At 40.8% G+C, this 21,314-nt stretch overlaps 1 protein-coding gene across 3 annotated transcripts in view; it reads right to left on the bottom strand.

The window, feature by feature from the left end:
* Positions 1-21,314, bottom strand: part of syk (spleen tyrosine kinase) — a 131,942-nt gene that overhangs the window by 22,336 nt on the left and 88,292 nt on the right. For 2 of the 3 annotated variants that reach the window (XM_072281690.1, XM_072281691.1), the window contains exons 7-10: positions 19,660-19,722; positions 8,792-8,882; positions 6,068-6,245; positions 43-246 (exon numbers count right to left, since the gene is read on the bottom strand). In XM_072281690.1, coding sequence (XP_072137791.1) covers positions 43-246; positions 6,068-6,245; positions 8,792-8,882; positions 19,660-19,722 — 536 coding nt within the window. The remainder of the gene's footprint in view (positions 1-42; positions 247-6,067; positions 6,246-8,791; positions 8,883-19,659; positions 19,723-21,314) is intronic. The other variant, XM_072281692.1, reaches the window with a different exon arrangement.

Raw genomic sequence — 21,314 nt, 5'->3', positions numbered from 1 at the left:
TAATAGTCCAGTGTGAAGAAGTATATGAAAAATCAAACTCACTTGTGAGTCATTAGAAATTTATTCATTTGGCCTTGTTCAGCGAGTTCCATCACCAGCATTAAACACTCTCTCTCGCAGATGCCAATCATGCGCACGATATAGGGGTTATCAAGTTGATGCATGAATTGTGCCTCCTTCATCAGCTCATCCTTTACTGCAGGATCATCACTCTTTAATACTTTTACTGCTACGCTTATATTTTTCCTGTTAAAAGAAATCCAAAGATATAATCCCAAACATTGACACATGCATAAGAATGGAGTACTTCAAAAGTTGTCAGGTTGCAATTTACATTTCCCCAATACAAGATGTAAATTTAGAATCTTGATCCCTGCACCAAGTTCTCTGAGAAGATTTTTGAGTATTTTGTAACTAAATTGATTATTATTGTCTCTGTTGTTGGTTATGTTATGAAATAAGAACTAGGAGCAGGAACCAATGGTTGAACCCGCTACTCACCATTCAGGTGAATCTACTCCACTATACAATGAGATCTTGGCAGATCCTAAGTCTCAAGCTCGCTTGCTAATTGATCAGTACACCCTCCATTTACCTTATTGTTTTCAAACATTATCTATAACAGCCTAAGCACCCACCAGCCTTCGAGGTCCAGAATTCTGAAATATTTACCCATTTCTGATTCATCAGACATTTTCCTGTCTCGATCTGAGATGGCCAGCCCTTATCCTGAGGTTATTTTTTCATGTTCCTGATTTTTCACGTAACGAAAATAGCCTCTCAGCATTGGCACAGCCATTAAAGCTGCTACCACACAGTTCTAGTGACACCGGCACACTCCTGATCTATGGTGATATCTGTGTGAAGTTTGCTCTTCCTCCCTGGACTTTCCTCAGGTTTCCACCCACATCCCAAAGACATCTGGGTTATTGGGTTAATTGGCCACTGTAAATTGACCCTAGTGTATAGAAAGAACATAGAACAGTAGAGACCAGAATCAGGCCCTTCAGTCCACAAAGTTGTGCCGAACCAACTCAATTAGTAAAAAATGGCCAACTAATCTTCTGCCACACAGTGTCCATTTCCTTCAATTCTCTCGCATTTATGTGCCTATCGAAACTTTTCTGAGAAGTCCCTAATGTATCTTCCTCTACTACCACCCTGGGCAACGTTTCCCAGGCATCCACTACTCTCAGTGTACAAAACTTGCCCCTCACATCTCCTTTGAACTTAGCCTCTCTCACCTCAAATGCATGCCTTATCATACTACTCATTTCAACCCTGGAAAAAGATACTGCCTGTCTACTCTAGCTATACCTCTCATGATCATATAGACCTTTATGAGATCTCCCCTCATCCTCCACTTCAGAGAAAACAACCCAGGTTTGTCCAACCTCTCATTATAGCACATGCCCTGTAATCTAGGTAGCGTCTTGATAATCTTTTTCTGCATCCTCTCCAAAGACTCAACATCTTTTTGATAGTGGGGCAAACAGAACAATGCTCCAGATGTGGCCCAACTAGAGTTTTATAAAGCTATAACATAATTTTCTGATTTTGAAACTCAGTGTCTTGACTAATAAAGACAAGTATGTCATGTCTTCTTAACCACCCTGTCAACCTGTGTAGCCACTTTTAGGGTGCTATGAACTTGAAACACAAGATCCCTCTGCTCCTCAACACTGGTCTTGGGGGTTTCAAGGGTAATGCACTTAACAGTGTACTTTCTCTTTACACTTGACCTACCAATGTTCAACACTTCAGATTTGACTGGGTTTAACTCCATCTGCCACTTCTCTGCCCATATCCACAAATGATCTATATCCCATTGTATTCTTTGCCAGTCTTATAAGCTAACCACAACACCACCAATCTTTTATCATCAGAAAACTTACTAATCCACCCACCTACATTTTCATCCAGGTCATTTATATAGAACATAGAAATCTACAGCAAATTACAGGCCTTTCGGCCCACAATGTTGTGCCGAGCATGTAAGCTACTCTAGAAACTGCCTAGAATTTCCCTAGCACATGTACCTATCTAAGAGGCTCTTAAAAGACCCTACTGTATCTGCTTCCACCACCACCTCTGGCAATGTATTCCACACACCCATCATTCTCTGTGTGAAAAACTTACCCCTGACATCCTCTCAGTATCTATTTCCAGGCACCTTAAAATGTCCCCTTGTGTTAGCCATTTCAATCCTGGGAAAAGGCCTCTGGCTATCCACATGATCAATGGCCTTCATCATCTTATACACCTCTATCAGGTCACCTCTTATCCTCCGTCGCTCCAAGGGGAAAAGGCCAAGTTTACTCAACCTGTTCTCATAAGGTACGCCCTCCAATCCAGGCAACATCCTTGTAAATCTCCTCTGCACTCTCTCTATAGTATTCACATCCATCCTTCCTGTAGTGAGGTGACCAGAACTGAACACAGTATTCCAAGTGGGGTCTGACCAAGGTCTTGTATAGCTGTAACATTACCTCACGGCTCTTGAACTCAATTCGATGGTTAATGAATGCCTACACACCGTATGCCTTCTTAACGACACTGTCAACCTGCGCAACAGCTTTGAGTGTCCTATAGACATGGAACCCAAGATCCCTTAGATCCTCCACACCGCCGTGAGTCTTACCATTAATATTATATTCTGTCTTCAGATTTGACCTACCAAAATGAATCACTTCACACTTCACACTTATCTGGCTTGAAGTCCATCTGCTACTCCTTAGCCCAGTTCTACATCCTATCAATATCCCAATGTAATATCTGAGAACCCTCCAGACTATCCACAACACCCTCAACCTTTGTGTCAACAGCAAATTTACTAACCCACCCTTCCACTTCTTCAGTCAGGTCATTTATAAAAATCACAAAGAGGAAGGGTCCCAGAACAGATCCCTGAGGAACACCACTGGTCACCAACCTCCAGGTAGAATACGGACTATCTACAACCACTCTTTGCCTTCTGTGGGCAAGCCAATTCTGGATCCACAAAGTCTCCTTGGATCCCATGCCTCCTTACTTTTTGAAGGAGCCTTGCATGTGGAGCCTTATCAAATGCCTTACTGAATTCCATGTACACTATATTCACTGCTCTACTTTCATCAATGTGTTTTGCTACATCCTCAAAGAATTCAATCAGGCACGACCTACCCTAGACAAAGCCATGCTGACTATCTCTAATCAGATTATGTCTCTCCAAATGCTAATAAATCCTCCCTCTCAGGATCTTCTCCAACAACTTGCCCACCACTGAAGTCAGGCTCACAGGTCTATAATTTGCTGGGTTATTTATACTTCCTTTCTTGAACAAGGGAACAACATTTGCAGCCCCCTAATCCTCTGGTACTTCTCCCGCCCCTATTGATGATGCAAAGATCATTATAAGGGGCTCAGCAATCTCCACCCTTGCTTCCCACAGTGGCCTGGGGTACATCTCATCCGGTCCCGGTGACTTATCTAACTTAATGCTTTTGAAAAGCTCCAACACATCCTCTTTCTTAATGTCTATATGTTCAAGCTTTTCAGTCTGCTGTAAGTCATCTCCACAATTGCCAAGGTCTTTTTCCCTGGTGAATATTGAAGCAAAGTATTCATTAAGTACCTCTGCTACCTCTTCCGATTCCATGCACACGTTTCTACTATCACACCTGACGGGTCCTATTCTCACACGGCTCATCCCCTTATACATCACAAACAGCAGAATTCCCAATGTAGGTCCCTGCAGAACACCACTAATGACAGACCTCCAGCTAGAATAAGCCCCTTTGACTGCTATCCTCTGTCTTCTACAGACAAGCCAGTTCTGAATCTAAATGGCCAATTCACCATGGATCCCACACAGCTTAATCTTCCACATGAGCTTCCCTTGAGGGACCTTGTCAAATGCCTTAATGAAATCCATGCAGATAGCATCCACAGCCCTACCTTCATCAATCACCCTCATCACCTCGTCAAAAGACTGAATCAAATTAGTAAGACACAACTTGCCTTGCACAAAGTCATGCTGGCTCTCCCTAATTAGGCCACAGTTCTAGTTAGATGTGTGGCAGAATGTTAGGAAAATTGATGGGAAAGTGGGGAGAATAAAAACGGGATTACCATAGGATTAGTGTAAAAGGTTATTCATGAGTGGGATGGATTCAGTGGGTCGTAAGGCTCCATGATAATCTTTTTACCCATGTACAATAACCCCAATTCCCTATATATAATAGTCTCTGCCTTGACTACTTAATTGTCCAAATGCTTCTTAAATGCAGTGATTGTTTCATTCTCTTTCACAGTACAATCCAGATATCAACCTTTCTCTCTAGAAAACAGTACTCTCAGACCCCTTTTTTCCCCTTTCCTTAAATCTATGGCACCTTATTTTTGATATCCCTATCACGGGAATAAAAGATTCTGACTACCTATGCCTCTCATAATCTTATAGACCTCTATCACATCAGCCCTTAGCCTCTTTCACTACAAGGAAAACAAGTCCAGCCCATCCAATCGCTCCCCAAAGCTGAATTCTTCCAATCTAGGCAACATCCGGATAAATTTCCATTGCATTCTCTCCATCAATCACATCCTTCCCCAAAGGCACAAGGACCAGAACTACATGTAATACTGCAAGTATGGCAACTTTTTGCTTCACTGCTGTACGTAGAGCCAAGACTGCCTGGAGAATACATCAGAATGCTATGATGTCGAGGTTGGAGTCTGAGATACATAGAAACCATAGAAACTACAGAACAGAAACAGGCCTTTTGGCTCTTCTTGGCTGTGCCGAACCATTTTCTGCCTTTTCACATCTGACTCTAAGTCAGTTTGAGGCAGGTCAACATTATTGGTTATCTTCTGTTTCTTCACAAGTTCATGATACAAGTTCTATAAATACATTCAATGGTCAAGTAGCCTATCAATCCTGCTGTCAAAGGTGACATTGTAACTGTTAATAAGGTACTGGAGTGTCACTATTGCCAATAAAACAATTACAAGCTCTATGATACGTCCACTCAAATGGCATAACTCCTGTTGGGAGGACAAAAAATGTGCAATCAACTACACCCTTGAAATGCTGTTTAAGGAGACAAACAAAATCCGATAAGGCATTTTTAGGATTGTATAGTTTGCAAAGCTCAGAACATTTGGAGAGTGAGGATCAATTTAGTCTATTTAAAGGTGCAAAAATTGTGATTCTGAGAGTAAGGTGGACAAAATCATGTAACCCCAACACCCCTTTTAACAGTTCTGAACACACCCAGTCTTGTATTATGACAATATATGTTGATATTTGACCTCAATTAGCCAGTTATTCTAATATTGATATATTTTCAAGGTAATATAATATTGTCACCTTTCTCACAATGACACTTTGCCAGGAGGGATAATGTGCAAGTAATATTGTATATTCTTCATAATTATGGAAATATAACATGAGATTGCTTAAGTACTGAAAAGATTGCTTAATTTAACTCTGAGTATTACTTGCATGTTTTAACTGTTAACTTCTTTAAAATTGAGCCATATGACATCTTTAACTGATCCCTAACCTAACCAAAGCCCAAGCTGTAGGGAATGGCTAAACAGGTTTGGACTTTATTCCCTGGACGGTAGGAGAATGAGTAGGAGAGTGTAGGAGATTTGATAGAGGTGAACACAATTATGAGGGGTATAGATAAGGTAAATGCAAGCAGACTTTTTTTCCACTGAGGCTGGGTGACACGAGAACTCGAGGTCATAGGTTAAGGGTGGAAGGTGAAATATTTAAGGGAAACCCAAGGGGGAACTTCTTCACTCTGTGTGTGGTGCAAGTGTGGAACGAGCTGACAGCGGAAGTGGTAGATGCGTGTTTGATTGCAACATTTAAGAGAAGTTGGATAAGTAAATGGAAGGGAAGGGTATGGAGGGTATGGTCTAGGTGCACAGTCTGGATGAGCCAAAGGGCCTGTTTCTGTACTGCGGTGCCCCGTGACTCTAAAACACACTTAGGAAACGAACATTTCATAAAGCTGCTTACAGTGTATTTTCTGTGTCATATCAGTTTGTTCCTTCTAAACATGTAAACACTTACTTCCTCATTCTGTAAATTCCTTTCTTTACTGTACCAAAGTTACCAGATCCAAGTTCCTTCTCTTCCAGTATGAGGCAATCATTTTGCAAGTAAAGTGTCTTTCCCTGCAGCTCGTCAGGGTCAGCATACGGACTCTCATAAACGCTGGTATCCATGGGCATGGCATCTTTCCGTACACCTACAGTGTGGCAGAGAGGTACTCAGTACTGAACTCAACTCTGGTCATACAGTGCACTCATTCAGCAGTTATTAACTTTATATAATTAACCAATTTGGCAGCATTAACCCATACTGCTTGTGGTAGCAGACCGAGATTTCAAAAGAAAACAGGCTCTATTTTCATTATTGGTTCTTAACTCAGCTGAATTTCAGGAATTTGGGAAGGAGCTGGTTGGATATTTGATTATAAGAGTGTATTTCTGTGGGGATGGGAGGAGAGGGTTGTAGCAGATGGTAGTGGGAAGGGGGAGTGGTTGTCTCTAAATCTTCCATCAAGGCAGCCGCAGGGAAGCTGTCTCTCCTTGGATAAAGTTATGATGGAGAATGTGGAAAATCATGTGGAAATTCATCTCTATGCCTTTAATAATATCAAGACAACACACACAACACAGATGGGATGGGGGGGGGGGACATATATTGCATTCACTCTTAATTTTTAAAACTGATAACTGTCAGGAATGAAACACTGTAATGGTGTGCAGGATGTAATCCATAGCCATAATATTCCAGTCAGCATATCTCAAATATCAGCCAGCCAGTTAGTAAAGGAGATTCATTTTATTTTTTATTATCTAGAGATATATTTTGGGAGAGGCCCTGCTGACCCTCCAAGCCACACCACCCAGCAACCTCCAGCGACACTATTTTAACCCTAACCTAATCTCGGGTTAATTTAAAATGACCAATTAACCATCCAGTATGTCTTTGGACTGCGGGGGGAAACCGGAGCACCCAGCGAAAACCCACACATTCCACAGAGAGAAGGTACAGAGAATCCTGGCAGAAGACACTGGGACTGAACTTGGAACTCCGAAGCCTCGAGCTGGAGTAGAGACATGCTGTAGTAAAAAAGAAACTTTGGACGGGGAGGATGGGGTAAGGAAACAAAACAATGAGTATTTCAGTTGTGAATATCTCAACGGGTATGATTTCAAAACTTGAAAAATGCTTTCAAAATTAGCCATAAGGGTAGGTTGGACAAACTAGGACTGTCTTCTCTGGGGTACCAGAGACTGAGGGGAGATCTGATAGAAGGTTATAAAGTTATGAGAGACATAGGGTAGAAAAGTCAAATTCTAGAGGACAAGCTTTAAGATGAGAGGTGCACACACAAAATGCTGGAGGAACACAGCAGGCCAGGCAGCATCTATGGAAAAAGCACAGTCGACATTTCGGGCCAAACCCCTTCGGCAGGACTCGTGAGAGTGTAATGTTTACTTGTAAAGATGAGAGGTGTAATGTTTAAAGGAGAGTTGCAGGCTAACTATTTTTAAACAGAAGAGTGGTAGGTGCTTGTAACATGCTGCCAAGGCACATGAACATACAGGGAATGGAGAGACATGGATGAAGTGCAGGAAGATTGGTTTAATTTAATTTGGCGTCATGGTCGTTAAGGACATAGTGGGCTAAAGTGCCTATTTCTGAGCTGCAGTGTTCTGTGTTCAATATGTTTCTTGAATGGCCAGATCAAAACAAATCATATTGCAGATTGGATAATCTGATAGCAGAGTCTAGAGGACACAATATTTTAAGACATGACCAAACAGGCAGACCAACTTATTCTAAGACTTTGTAGAGAGTGAGCTAACAAATAAGACTAGTATTTTTGAAAGGTAAATTCAGTTAATTTTGTAAGGCTGGTCATTGTCAGACAAATTGCAAGAATGATCTTTCGTGATGTCATACTCAGTTTCACCTTGTTAGCCTCCAGTATTAATGTGCATTCCTGAAACTCCTGGAGCTTTGACCACTCCCTACTTGTGCCAATGTACTCTGGGCTTTACGTGGGTGAGCAATCATGAATGTAGGGACAAATCGCTTCTCCGCATCAGTTAAATAATTACCTTCCTTGGAAAGTCCAGTACAATGAATTTTGAGATCCTTATGTAAAGCAATGGGCTTGCATATCGGCAGAATTTATACCGGGGTTAACAAAATTATTTTATTTTGCTGCTTAGATCACACATTTGCTCTATTGCTATCTTGCACATACCTTCCAACTTTATATCAAAGAATAAAATAATTTGGAAACGTTTCTATCTTTTTGTGCAATTATGAGTGCCACCATGAATTGCTGATTGATAAACACTCTGTGATGTGCCTTGAGATAATTTGCTATGTTAAACATGAGGAAATCTGCAGATGCTGGAATTTCAAGCAACACACATAAAAGTTGCTGGTGAACACAGCAGGCCAGGCAGCATCTCTAGGAAGAGGTACAGTTGACGTTTCGGGCCGAGACCCTTTGTCAGGACTCTACAGTCGACGTTTCGGGCCGAGACGTCGACTGTACCTCTTCCTAGAGATGCTGGCTCGCCTGCTGCATTCACCAGCAACTTTTATGTGTGTTGCTTGCTATGTTAAAGATATTTATAAATGGAAATTATTGTAGCAACATTCACATGTTGCTGCAATTCACACTGCTGAAATGTCATTATTGACCTTTTTTATTATAGCAGAACAGAGAAGTTCATTGTTAACAGATAAAACAGAATCAGGACTCACCTCTTTCTACCACTTCAGTCTGTCTATTAGGCCTGGACATGTATGGGTTCAAAGTTGTTGCAATAACAGAACGGTCAACCATTGTTGATTTCTAAAAAAATACAAATCAATGTTAATTAGGCCTTATTATAATGTCTTCATTTGGTAGGGAGAGCTGGATTGAATAAGTATTGTAATTTATCAAGATCATTGTATTCTAAGCATGCAAGTAAAGCGTATGCCGCATGTTAAATCAGTGTTTATTATGCTAGCCCACTATAAGGAGGTAAATGCAAGCAGTGAAATGTATTAACGGTACACAGAGGAGCTAATGAAAGGCCGACACATAACAAGAGAAAACATTGTTAGGTTACAAGTTCTTGTGAGAAGATCGCCATTTTTCTTCTACTTTGTTTTGCTTATTTGAAGGCAAGATCATTCAGACAGTTCCGAAGCAACTTAAGTGTGAAAGCCTTGATGGTTTGATGACCAGCATCTGCAGTGTTGCTGAAACGGCGATTTGCCACTGGAATGTACCTTCCTAACCCTCTTCCCAAATGCATCCAAAACCCCTTATATGCTACAGTTTCTCCCCACGGTCTCAACAAATTGATTTTCCACAAACATAATCTGTTCAGAAGCTGTCTCTCTGCTTGATCCTTCAGCTCATTTCCATTCATTCCTAGGGACTGAAGTTCCTCTGTTGGCCTCCCCATTGAACTGATGTTTTTAATCCAAGGGTCAGTCCCAATCCGCTTAATCTTACTGCCTTTGCCTCTCTCAGTTACTTTTATTTTTGAAACAGTTGCTAACAACTAACTTGTGTTTACTCTTGGATGCCTTTAAAAGCACCCTTGTCAAGTATAACTAACTGCATTCTAAATTCCTGAGCACCTTAGAATCAGGATGAGAGTCAGGTTTAGTATCACCATCATATGTCGTGAAATTTATTAACTAAATGGCAGCAGTACAATATAATACATGATAATATAGAAAAAAATAAATTTCGGTAAGCATATATATGTATATTAAATGGTTAAAATAAAAATAGTAGTGTAAAAACAGGAATAATAAAAAAGAGGTAGTGTCATTTCAATGTCCTTTTAGGAATTGGATGGCAGAGGGGAAGAAGATGTTCCTGAATCACTGAGTGTCTGCCTTCAGGCTTCTGTACCTCCTTCCTGGTGGTAACAGTGAGAAGAGGGCATGTATGTAAACCTCTCTGTATGTAAGCCACACTCTTGAAGTGACATATGATGGAAACCATGACTTGCTAACACAGTATGCAACTAAAATAATGTTCCCTACCATCCTGTCTCTTGATTGTAGCTTTGATCTCTCTTAATAACCTTCTCTAACTGCCTTCTTTCAGTGAGAGTTTGGATATGCTTCTCCACAATGATTGTTGTTCAAATGCAAGAGCTTGTCCCCTCTTCTTTTTATGGAACTTTTGTCTTGCTTTTCCAGTAATTTGTAATTAAATCAATACAATTTTAATGTTGGAGAAGTATTTCAACCAAGTTCTTCCCTGACACCAAGTTCACTATCTTGGAATCAACAGCAAAATAACTTTTTCCTTTTGTGATTACTTTCACAGTATAACACCGCAAGAGAATTACTTGTGGTTGGGTCAAATGTGACATATCAATGGATATGATTCATAGTAACACACACAAAATGCTGGAGTCTAAAGCATTGACTATCTCTCCATTTCCATAGATGCTGCCGGAACTGCTGAGCTCCTCCAGCATTGTGTGTGTGTGTGTGTGTGTGTTCAGATTTCCAGCATCTGCAGACTTTCTTGTCTTCAGCATGCTTTCAGTTCAGTGCAGAGGTCAGGTTAATTTTTCTATATTTTCCTGCGGCAGTTTTAAAATGCGCAAGGAATAATAATTTTAGCTATCTTTGTGCTAGGTTGGATGAAAACAGCTCCTGGATTCAAAACACTAAAAATTGTCAGATAAATATTGCAGTGTGTTTAACATCAGTAACAACAGGGGGCAGTGCAGCATTAGTTTTTTAGAGATCAGTTTAATCTAATCGCCAGACTGTTCCTTCTTCCCACTAATAACATTGCTAAAAGACACACCTTTCTCATCAGTGAGTCTGTGCTCCACCTTTCATAATTTTTGTGCTCACTAAGTAGAGGATTGAAGTGAATGCCTTTATCCAAAGCTGTGGGGAATGAAAGATAGCAATAAAGTAATCAAACAGTGACTGCAACTAAAACCACTTGCCCCTTTCTTGGGTTGCTTCATCTGGACAGATTGCAGCAGCAATAATCTGCTTAAATGTTCCTTGGGAGCTTAAACAAGAAAAAAATCTGTAGATGCTGGAAATCTGAGCAACACACAAAATGCTGAGTTCCTCCAGCACTTTGTGTGTGTTCCTTGGGAGCTCAGCTTGGATTGCTGCGATCTGCGTCTAACATTCATGTCCAACCCACAGGTGTCATTCACACAAAGTTGCCAAACACGAGGCGTTTTTCTTTTCTGCCGTAACATTAATGAAACTTGTGAAAGATGAGAAATGTGTGCAAAGAACCTGATGAAACTACTAATATGATTTAATCAGTGCTCCTATTGGCTAAGATGTCTTTTTGGAATGTAATCTTGTAAAATTGCCTTTGATAAATACTTGGCTGAATTACTCTTCCTGATAATTCTGCTTGCCTGCCTGCATGAATTACTGAATCTGATTCTGTACCATGTTTCCCAGTGAGCATTTCTCTAGTGGGTCAGCAAGTTACACTCCAGTAACCAGGGTTTCATCCTGACATTGAGTCTGTGTGGAGTCTCCACGTTCTCCCTGTGACCTCATCACATCCCTCTGGTGTTCTGGTTTGCTCCTATGTCTCAAGGGTGTTGCTTCGTAAGTTAAATGAACCACTATAATCTGCTGGAGCATGTGAGAAAGTAGGTTAAAGGGAAGTAAGGGAACAGAACTACAGGGAGTGTATTAAGTGTCAGTGCAATAGGACAAATTTCCTCCTTTGTTCCAGGGAGAAGTACTTTGAATATGAAAAACTATCATATCAAAACCATGGTTCAAACAATAAGTTATGGCTCTTTATATGATACCTGCACCATCACACATTTATTGCAACTGTTCCTCTGATTATTATTTTTTCAGTGACCAAATCATATGTTCTTTCATATCTTCTGTTGCCAATGAGTACAGACCTCAAAGTGTTCGATGCAGAGATATCAACACTGGGCATACTTAGATTGCGATCAATAGTCAAACAAAAGAGGCAGAATGCAAACCCATTAAAACAAATAAGACTGTCAATCTTTTCAGAGTGATACGTCAGATTATATAACCAGTAGTTTTAATGCTATTGACTTGATGTGAGTAATCTTAACATTAGGGACATCATACTAATTAACAATGGAATGAAGAATGATATATACTGTAAATAAGAACTAAGAAATAGGAGCAGGAGTAGGCCATCTTGCCCGTTGAGCCTGCTCCACCATTCAATAAGATCGTGGCTGATCTGGCCATGGACTCATCTCCACCTACCTGCCTTTCCCCCATAACCCTTAATTCCCCTACTATGCAAAAATCTATCCAACCTTGTCTTAAATATATGTCCTTAGGTACCCTCCACTGCTTCATTGGGCAGAAGATTCCACAGTTTCACCACTCTCTGGGAAAAGCAGTTCCTCCTCATCTCTGTCCTAAATCTACTCCCACGAATCTTGAGGCTATGTCCCCTAGTTCTAGTTTCACCTACCAGTGGAAACAACTTTCCTGCCTCTATCTTAACTATCACTTTTATAATTTTATGTTTCTACAAGATCTCCTCTCATTCTTCTGAATTCCAGCAAGTACAGTCCCAGGTGACTCAATTTCTCCTCATAGTCTTACTTATCGTTCCTCAAGTAAAGAGACCAGAACTACATGCAGTACTCTAGGTGCTGCCTCACCAGTACCCTGTACAGTTGCAGCATAACCTCCCTGCTCTTAAATTCAATCCCTCTAGCAATGAAGGCCAACATTCCATTGGTGTTTTTGATAGCTTGCTGCACCTGCAAAGCAACCTTTTGTGATTCATGCATAAGCACTTGCAAGTCTCCCTGCACAGTAGCATGCTGCAATTTTTTTTACCATTTAAATAATAATCTGCTCTTTCATTTTCCCTTCCAAAGTGGATGACCTCACATTTACCAACATTGTATTCCATCTGCCAGGCCCTTGCCCACTCACTTAACCTATCTATATCTCTCTGCAAACTTTCTGTATCTTCTGCAAAATTTGCTTTTCCACTCAATTTAGTACCAACAGTAAACTTAGATACACTACACTCGGTCCCCTCTTCCAGATCATTAATGTATATTGTGAACAGTTGTGGCCCAGCACCAACCCCTGTGGCACACCACTCACCACTGCTTGCCAACCAGAGTAACACCCATATATCCCAACTCTCTGCTTTCTATAAATTATCTATTCCTCTATCCATGCTAATACATCACTCACAACTTTATGCATCCTTATCTTATGGATAAGTCTTTTATGTGGCACCTTATCGAATGTCTTCTGTAAATCGAAGTAAGTAATGGCCATCTGTTCCTCTCTGTCCACGGCGCTCATTCTATCCTCAAAGAATTCCTGTAAGTTTATTGAACAGGACCTGCATTTGCTGAACTCATGCTGCATCTGCCTGATGGATCCATTTCTTTCTAGATGCTTCAGAATTTCTTCTTTAATGATAGCTTCAAGCATTTTCCCCAAATACATATGTTAAACTAACTGGCCTATAGTTACCTGCCTTTTGCCTACATCTTCTTTTGAACAGTGGCATGACATTCACCATCTTCCAATCCGCCGGGACCTGCCCTAGTCCAGAGAATTTTGGTAAATCATCACCAAAGCCTCCAATATAACTTCTACCATTTCTTTCAGTACTCTGGGATGCATTCCATCAGGACCAAGGGACTTATCTATCCTCAGGCCGGCAGATTTTCTCAGCACTACCTCTTTAGTGATAGCTATTGTATCAAGGTTCTCACCTCCCATCACGTTCATAACATCTCTCTATGGCATGTTAGATGTGCCCTCCACCATGAAGACTGACACAAAATAGTCATTCAAAGCCTCAGCCATTTCCTTATTACCTAATATCAATCCCCCCTTCTCGTCCTCCAAGGAACATACATTCACTTTAGCTAACCATTTCCACTTTATATAATTATAAAAACTTTTACGATCCGTTTTTATATTTTGTGCCAGTTTATTTTCATAAACTAGCTTCCCTTTCTTTATTGCTCACTTAGTGGTACTTTGTTGTTTTTTAAAGTTTTCCCAATCTTCCAGTTTCCCACTACTTTTGGCAACTTTGTATGCACGAGCTTTTAGCTTGATGCCTCCTTTTATTTCCTTAGTTATCCAAGGCTGACTCTCCCCACCCTTACTGTCCTTGCTTTTAACTGGAATATACTTTTGTTGAGCACTGAAAAATCTCTTTGAAAGTCTTCCACTGTTCCTCAACTGTCCCATTATATAGCCTGTGTTCCCAGACTACACTAGCCAAATCTTCCCTCATCTCACTGTAGTCTCCATTGTTTAGGCATAATACACTGGTTTTAGATTGAACTATTCCACCCACCCTCCATTTGTATGAGAAATTCAATCATACTGTGATAACTTTTTGCAAGAGGATCCCTAACTGCAAGATCACTAATTTTACCTGTCTCCTTGCACAGGACCAGATCTAAGATAGCACGTTCCCTTGTAGATTCAGTAACATGCTGTTCAAGAAAGCCATCATGGATGCATTCTATGAAGTCTTCCTCAAGACTGCCTCGACCAACTTGATTCACCCAATCTATGTGCAAGTTAAAGTCGCATATGAGAACTGCTGTTCCGTTCTTACAAGCCTCAGTGAATGATTGTTCTTCTCCAGGAAGTGTCGGCCCATCCTCAGTTCGGCCCTAGTAGGGACTGAGGGTGCGCAATCATTGTGGTGGTATTTGTTGCTGCATCAATTAAATGCAACATGGTGTTGATTTGGTAGCAGGTGCTCAAATGCACATAAATGATCAGGATCAAGATCTCCAAGGCGTTGTGCAAAGATCACAACCTCTGGTAATCTTTGTCACAGAGACCAAAAACATCAATCACAAACGGGTGAGATTCATAGGAACCAGTTCATAAGGAGTCTTTATCAAAGCTGCTATGCCTTGGGCCCTGTTCAAGAAAAGGGCTGTTGACCTGAAATTGCTGACTACAGGTGCAGTCTATGTGGAATCCATGCATTCTCCCCGTGACTGCATGGATTTCTCCGGCTACTCTGGTCTCCTCACACAACCTGAAGGTGTGCTGCTCGGTCGGATTTTAAAGTATTGTTTTAAAACGCTCCTAGTTTCATGTCAGTGACTTGTAGAACCTGGGGAGAATAAGTAGCATAATTCAATGGTTGATATCCGGGGTGGACTCAGAGAACCAGGGGCACTGTGTATGTGCTGTGTGACACAGTAACTCCAGGCCATATTGATGGACAGATGGTGGAAGTGAAGTCCGACTGAGAGCTCAGGCAGTGATCCAGCTCAGGATCCACAGGCAGAAAGAAGACATAGAAAATATTTAGTCAGTTTGTTTCAATGATTTGGTATACTTCCTGGATGCACTGGCACCCTTGTTGGACCAACAGCTTTTGAAAGCTTTCCCAGCAGCTTGGGCTGGATCTGAGATGTCTCTCCTAGTGGCATCAGCTATATATTTTATCATTTTGCTTCCCAGTTTGGACACTTTCAACAGACTGTTGGCATGCCGTGTGTGAATACAGGGTAACTCTGAGAACTTACACAACAGGAGCACTCGAGCTGTAGTCCAGTTAGTAACCTTCAAAAGTTATCTTTTTTTTGTTCCCAACAGAAGAATTCATACCATGCAAAGCCAAAGGTGCTGTGCAGTTTATTGTGAATGGTTAATCTCTTTGCGTGTCGAATGTCTCACCACCACTGTGGCTTTGAACGTAACAGAACTTTGATTACTTCTCTGGGAATACAACCATGTGAATGCAATTTGCAAGGTTAATTTGCTGGTTGAGTTGGTGGTGAGGAAGACAAATGCAAAGTTATCTTTCTTTTCGAGGGGATTAGAATGTAAAGGCCAGGATGTAATGTTAAGGCTTTATAAGGCACTAGTGAGGACGCATTTGACCATATAATATAACCATATAACAATTACAGCACGGAAACAGGCCATCTCGGCCCTTCTAGTCCGTACCGAACTTTGGAGTATTGTGAGTAGTTTTGGGCCAGCTTATCTAAGAAAGGATATGCTTCCATTGGAGAGGGTTCAAAGAAGGTTCACTAAAATGATTTTGGGATTGAAAAGATTATCATATCAGGAGCGTTTGATGGCTCTGGGCTAAGACTGATGTGACGAAACCAAAAACAGTGGCAGCGATTTATCTAATATGCCAGCAGGTGAAGCTAAGGGGATGGCCGGTGAGCCCCTGGAGATGAATCTGTAGATGTACAGGGACAGACAAGATTTGAAACATGGACAACTGGAAATCCAAGTTCAAGGAGGATCTGACCAAAAGAAGGGAAGGTGGAATTAGAGGAGGAGCACTGTTCTGTCTAAGCTGCATGGGTGCTTGGCCACGCAGTAACTAAAATGCTCCCGAGCATATAGTCATTGTTGCTGTGCAGTTGGAAAGACAGATGAAAAAGAAATTATATAACGTGAAAGATATTTGTTGTACTGTATTTCATTATACCCTTCATTAATAAATAAAATCAAAAGTATGTGATTTTTCAATTTTCATTCTAAGTATTCACAGTAGGCGTATTACAAAAAAAGCACTTAAAGTGCTGCACATTTTTCAGACCATGCAAAAAATTCCTGCTCAGATCAATGGTTGGTCCGCACAGCTATAAAATAAATTAGGGGTTATGTTGACGAGGAGTTGGGGAAGGTATGAGTACAATAACCAACTGGACCACTGGAGGCGGGGGGGGGGCAGATTGTGGCGTTGGGGGTGGGCAATATGCGGTGGGTGGTGCTTTCAGGAGAACAAGGAATGGTGTGTCCAGTCGTTAACTAAAGGGGAATGGTAATGGGCTTATCTACACTGCAAAACTGGCCACGACATTGCTGCTGCTCCTCGTCTCAACAGTGATTACTAATACCTTTCTCAGAATGTTGTATGAATGTGCTTATCATCTAAACATATTAAAGCGTTGGGTGTGCTCATGGATTTCAACACACTCAGTCATGGGAGCACTGATTCCCACCCCTCTAAATGACTCTGAATACTGGGCATGGAATGAACCCATCATGAATTTGTGAACTATGATGATTGATGGGACTGCGAAAGGGGATCCGTTTAAGGGATGGTCTGTACTGGCATATATGATCAGAGTAAGACCAAAGTACCAATGTTGAATGTGATACAATACAGGAATAATTGCCACTGCTGTTACAATGAGCAGGTTCTGATGGGGAATAGCTCATGTACATATTGTACTACGGTGAGAATTTGCTGTTTTGGGCCAGGTTTTTTCCCTACGTTGAATGGCACCCAGGCCTACCCTTGGCTTCCCATGGGCTAGTCTAGCTGTTGCTCCCTGGGGTTTGCTGTGCCATGTATGTATCATATTGAAGACCTGGCCAACCACAGGACCCATAAGTCAAACCATCAGAAAAAGGTCTCTCGGAGGCTGATCAGTTCTGGATGAACTCTTCCTCCAATATAATATTGCCCTGTTATCAAGGGAGGTCACCCTAATGGCTTCAGGCAGAATAGAATGGCATTGGATTATATCCTGGCAAAGGAATTAGGTGCCGGTGCCATAATAGGTCAGGAGCATCGTACATGCATCCTTTATGAGTCTGAGGTTTGCCTGACCATGTCCAATGGTTAGATAAGATATCGTACGTAATGCAGGATATCAGTTTCATCACTATTACACAGCGTTAGGATTTTGGTGGCCCTTTGGAGGGCCAGGAGGCTGATGGGTTACCATAATGGTCTGGGGTTTTACTATAATCATTTTGCTTTTATGCTCAGTAGGTTTGCAATTTGCCTGTAATATGGTAGGACATCTGTGTGGGTTGTATTAAAGCCTGTGGGCTGAATGTAATGGGGTTGAAACATTTGGGAATGGAGGAATTATAAATGGTTAATCTTAGTGCTTGTTGAATGTCTCACCACTACCGTGGCCTTGAATGTAACAGAACTTCGATTACTTCTATGAGAATACAACCATGAGACTTACGTGGGAACATGAAAGTTGAAAGCAGGGGTGGGAATAGTAATGCGATGAGTAGTGACAGGTGATGATTGGTTTTGGTTCCATGGTTTGAGATGGAGCCATGTGTTGGTACACTTACTGTGGTATTCCATATCAGTGGAAAGAGTATAAAAATAGAGCGGTCGAGGGACTTGAGGGTAGTTTCTCGGGGCCCCACAGCCAGAGTGGTTGTGAACTGCACTGCGAATTGGCAGAACGGGAAGTGTGCTGTAGTGAGAGGGGCATGTGCATACCTAGACAAGAATCTTAATACTTGATCTGTTCTGACCCAATAAATATAGTTTTAAGAAGATAATAGGGGTTTATGTCTTTCTGCCAATCCGGGCCAGTCCAAACCATTAGTTGTAACAAAACATGCAGAAGATGCAAGATTACTTTAAGTACTAATAAAAAGGGCAAAGTTAGGAAACTTGAGAAATATTGAAGAAATAGTTTCATTCGCCAATCCTTGAATTGCAATTCGATCGTGCTTCCATGTTCACTCCGGCACTACGTGCAAGTTGAAGAATAATAATATCGAAGCAGCCTAGAGGCCAATCAAGAAGCTCTCGGGAAGCAAGTGCTCAAGGGGCACTTAAAACCAGAAACACATAACAACCCTGCTCGCTACGTCAGTTCACTTATGTACAGTTCTGAATGAAGAACATACTCATGCATTTGTTCAAACAAATTTCATCTCTAGGTTGAACAGACACAATAAAATCAAAACTGTCAGTATGACATCAACAAGAAATAACATAATTTCAAGCAAAACAAGTACATTTATTTTCATACCAAACATGTCAAGGTCATGCAATTGGGAGATAGGGACTGTAGCAGAAGTTTGTAAACAAAAAGATATTAGGCTGTAGTCAATGACAAAACCTGAAGTATTTGTTGAAGTCAAATGATCTCTCCCAGAGAGGAATGAAGTCTGGATGAAGATTTCCTTGGTCATGACATTGTGTTCGTGTTGGATCCAGTGCTGGCATCAATAAATTATTTAACATATGTGAATTGGTCTAACAAAAAAACAAAAGACCCCTCCAAAACAGTCCAAATACTTATCCAACAACTACACATGTAAGGAAAGCAGGAAGCCTCCAAGAAAAAAGCTACTAGATTAAGTTCATAGCTGTCATCCATTTAATGTGTATCATGATACTTTATATATTTTGCACCAATGCTCCAAAAATGAGGGGAACAGTGTGGGGCAAATTTATGCATCAACATTATATTCTCTTGATAGACATATGTTCTATACTGTAATCCTGATCTACAGGCGAATCTTGTAGTGGGACTCCTTTGCAACAAAGCAAGATGACCAGCTGAAAGATCCAACATTTAGACAGTATAATTATGATCAAGTCAGCATGTAATTATTAATGATTAAAGTGAATGCCATTTGTATTATGATCATTACATTAATTCACAGCATAGGGAATTGAGTTTGCATGCTTTAATTTCTGCACATTCTTTAAAAATGGTTAGTAAAGAGTGCAGAGAGAAAACAACCTTAGGAAATTTATTAGTAGCTACATTCAAATATTAGTTGAGGTCATGCATTAAACACGGTGTTAGGGACTCAACAACCCAACAAACCTGTGGAAAATTGTAATATAGTAACAATGAGTCAAGCACCTTTTTGAAACCAGGCTGTGGAAAGGGTATGATTCTGGACAACATTCCACCTTCTCCCTCATTCTGGAAACCACAATTTCAAAAAGGAAAATTGAACTTCTGTTTTAAGTATCTGCACACTTAATATATATGATGGCCTATTCAAATAAAAATTCACATTATTTGTTTTCAAAGCATCGAAAAATTACTTATGCTATAAATATTATTATTTAAATGGAAATAAAACTAGTACAAATATACCAGTAATAAAATGTGATGACATAAAAATCCTAATGATCTTGATAATATAATGACAATAATTTAATCAATCTAGGACACTGCTGAATAGAATTTGCCCTTTTCACAGTTGAAAATACCCTGCAGGGCTGGCGGGAAAGAGGGCTGGTGATCATAGACTTAAATTGGACTTGGTTCTTCAAAATGTCACTGAAAAATGGCTAGTGCGTGTTTCATCTCAAGACCCTTCATCTGGACTGATGTTCTAGATGAAGGGTCTCAACTGAGTATATGAACAATCCATTTCTCTCCATAGATGCTGCCTGACCTGCCAAGATCCTCCATCATTTTGGGTGTTGTTTCAGATTCTAGCATCTGCAAGGTCTTGTATCTGTGGATAGTGTTCAGCCTAGTTTCTTCGGAGTATTTTTGGAGATCTTTTAGTTTTTTGAAGAAGCATCCATAAAGATAAATTAGGGTAGGAGAGTGCATGTTTCTTATTTGGACTTTAGCAAGGTCCTGCATAGTAGGCTGATCTGGAAGGTTTGATCCCACAGAATCCAGGGAGAGATAGTTAAGTGGATGTAAAATTGGTTTGGAAGTAGGAAGCAGAGGATAATGGTTGAAAGTTGTTACTGTGAACAGAGGCCAGTCATGGGTGGTGCATCATTGAAATCATTATTGGGATCTTTATTATTCAAAATACTCAGTGGCCACTTTTTATGGGAAACCTATAGCCCTGCTCATTATTGCAAATAGCTAATTAGTCAATCATACAGCAGCAACCCGATGTATAAAATTATTCACACATGGTCAAGAGGTTCAGTTATTGCTCAGACCAAACATCAGAATGGGGAAGAATTGTGATCGAAGTGACCATGGACTAATTGTTGGTACCAAAACGGGGTAATTTGTGTATCTCAGAATCTAGTGGTCTCCTGTAATTTTCATCCAAAATATTCTCTAGAGTTTATAAAGAATGCTGCAAAAAAATCCATTAAGCAGCAGTTCTGTGGGCAAAAATGCTTTGTTACTGAGAGACGTCAGGGGAGAATGGCCAGACTTGATTCAAGCTGACAGGAAGATGACAGTAACTCAAATAACCACACATTACAGCAAAAGGGGATCTGAAAACGCTTCCAACCTTGAAGTGGATGGGCACAGGAGGTGGCTAATGAAGTGGCCACTCTGTGTAGATTTCAAGACAGATAAGTTGCATTTTAGAAAGTCAAACCAGCATAGGACCTGTACTGTGAATACTAGGGTACTATGGAGAGTAATGGAACGGAGAAGCAAAGGAAACAAGTGCATTTAGACCATTGAAAGTGGCTTCACCAGTGGATGGAGTGGTGTAAAAGGCATTTAGCATGCTAGTCTTCATCAGCCATGGCACTGAGTGCAGGAATTGGGATACTATGTTGCAGTTGTTGGTGAGGACA

Source organism: Mobula birostris, chromosome 17, assembly GCF_030028105.1.
Source record: "Mobula birostris isolate sMobBir1 chromosome 17, sMobBir1.hap1, whole genome shotgun sequence".
In the NCBI taxonomy this organism is placed as follows: domain Eukaryota; kingdom Metazoa; phylum Chordata; class Chondrichthyes; order Myliobatiformes; family Myliobatidae; genus Mobula; species Mobula birostris.
The sequence above is the reverse complement of the archived record's forward strand: the minus strand, read 5'-3'. Positions and strand labels throughout refer to the sequence as shown.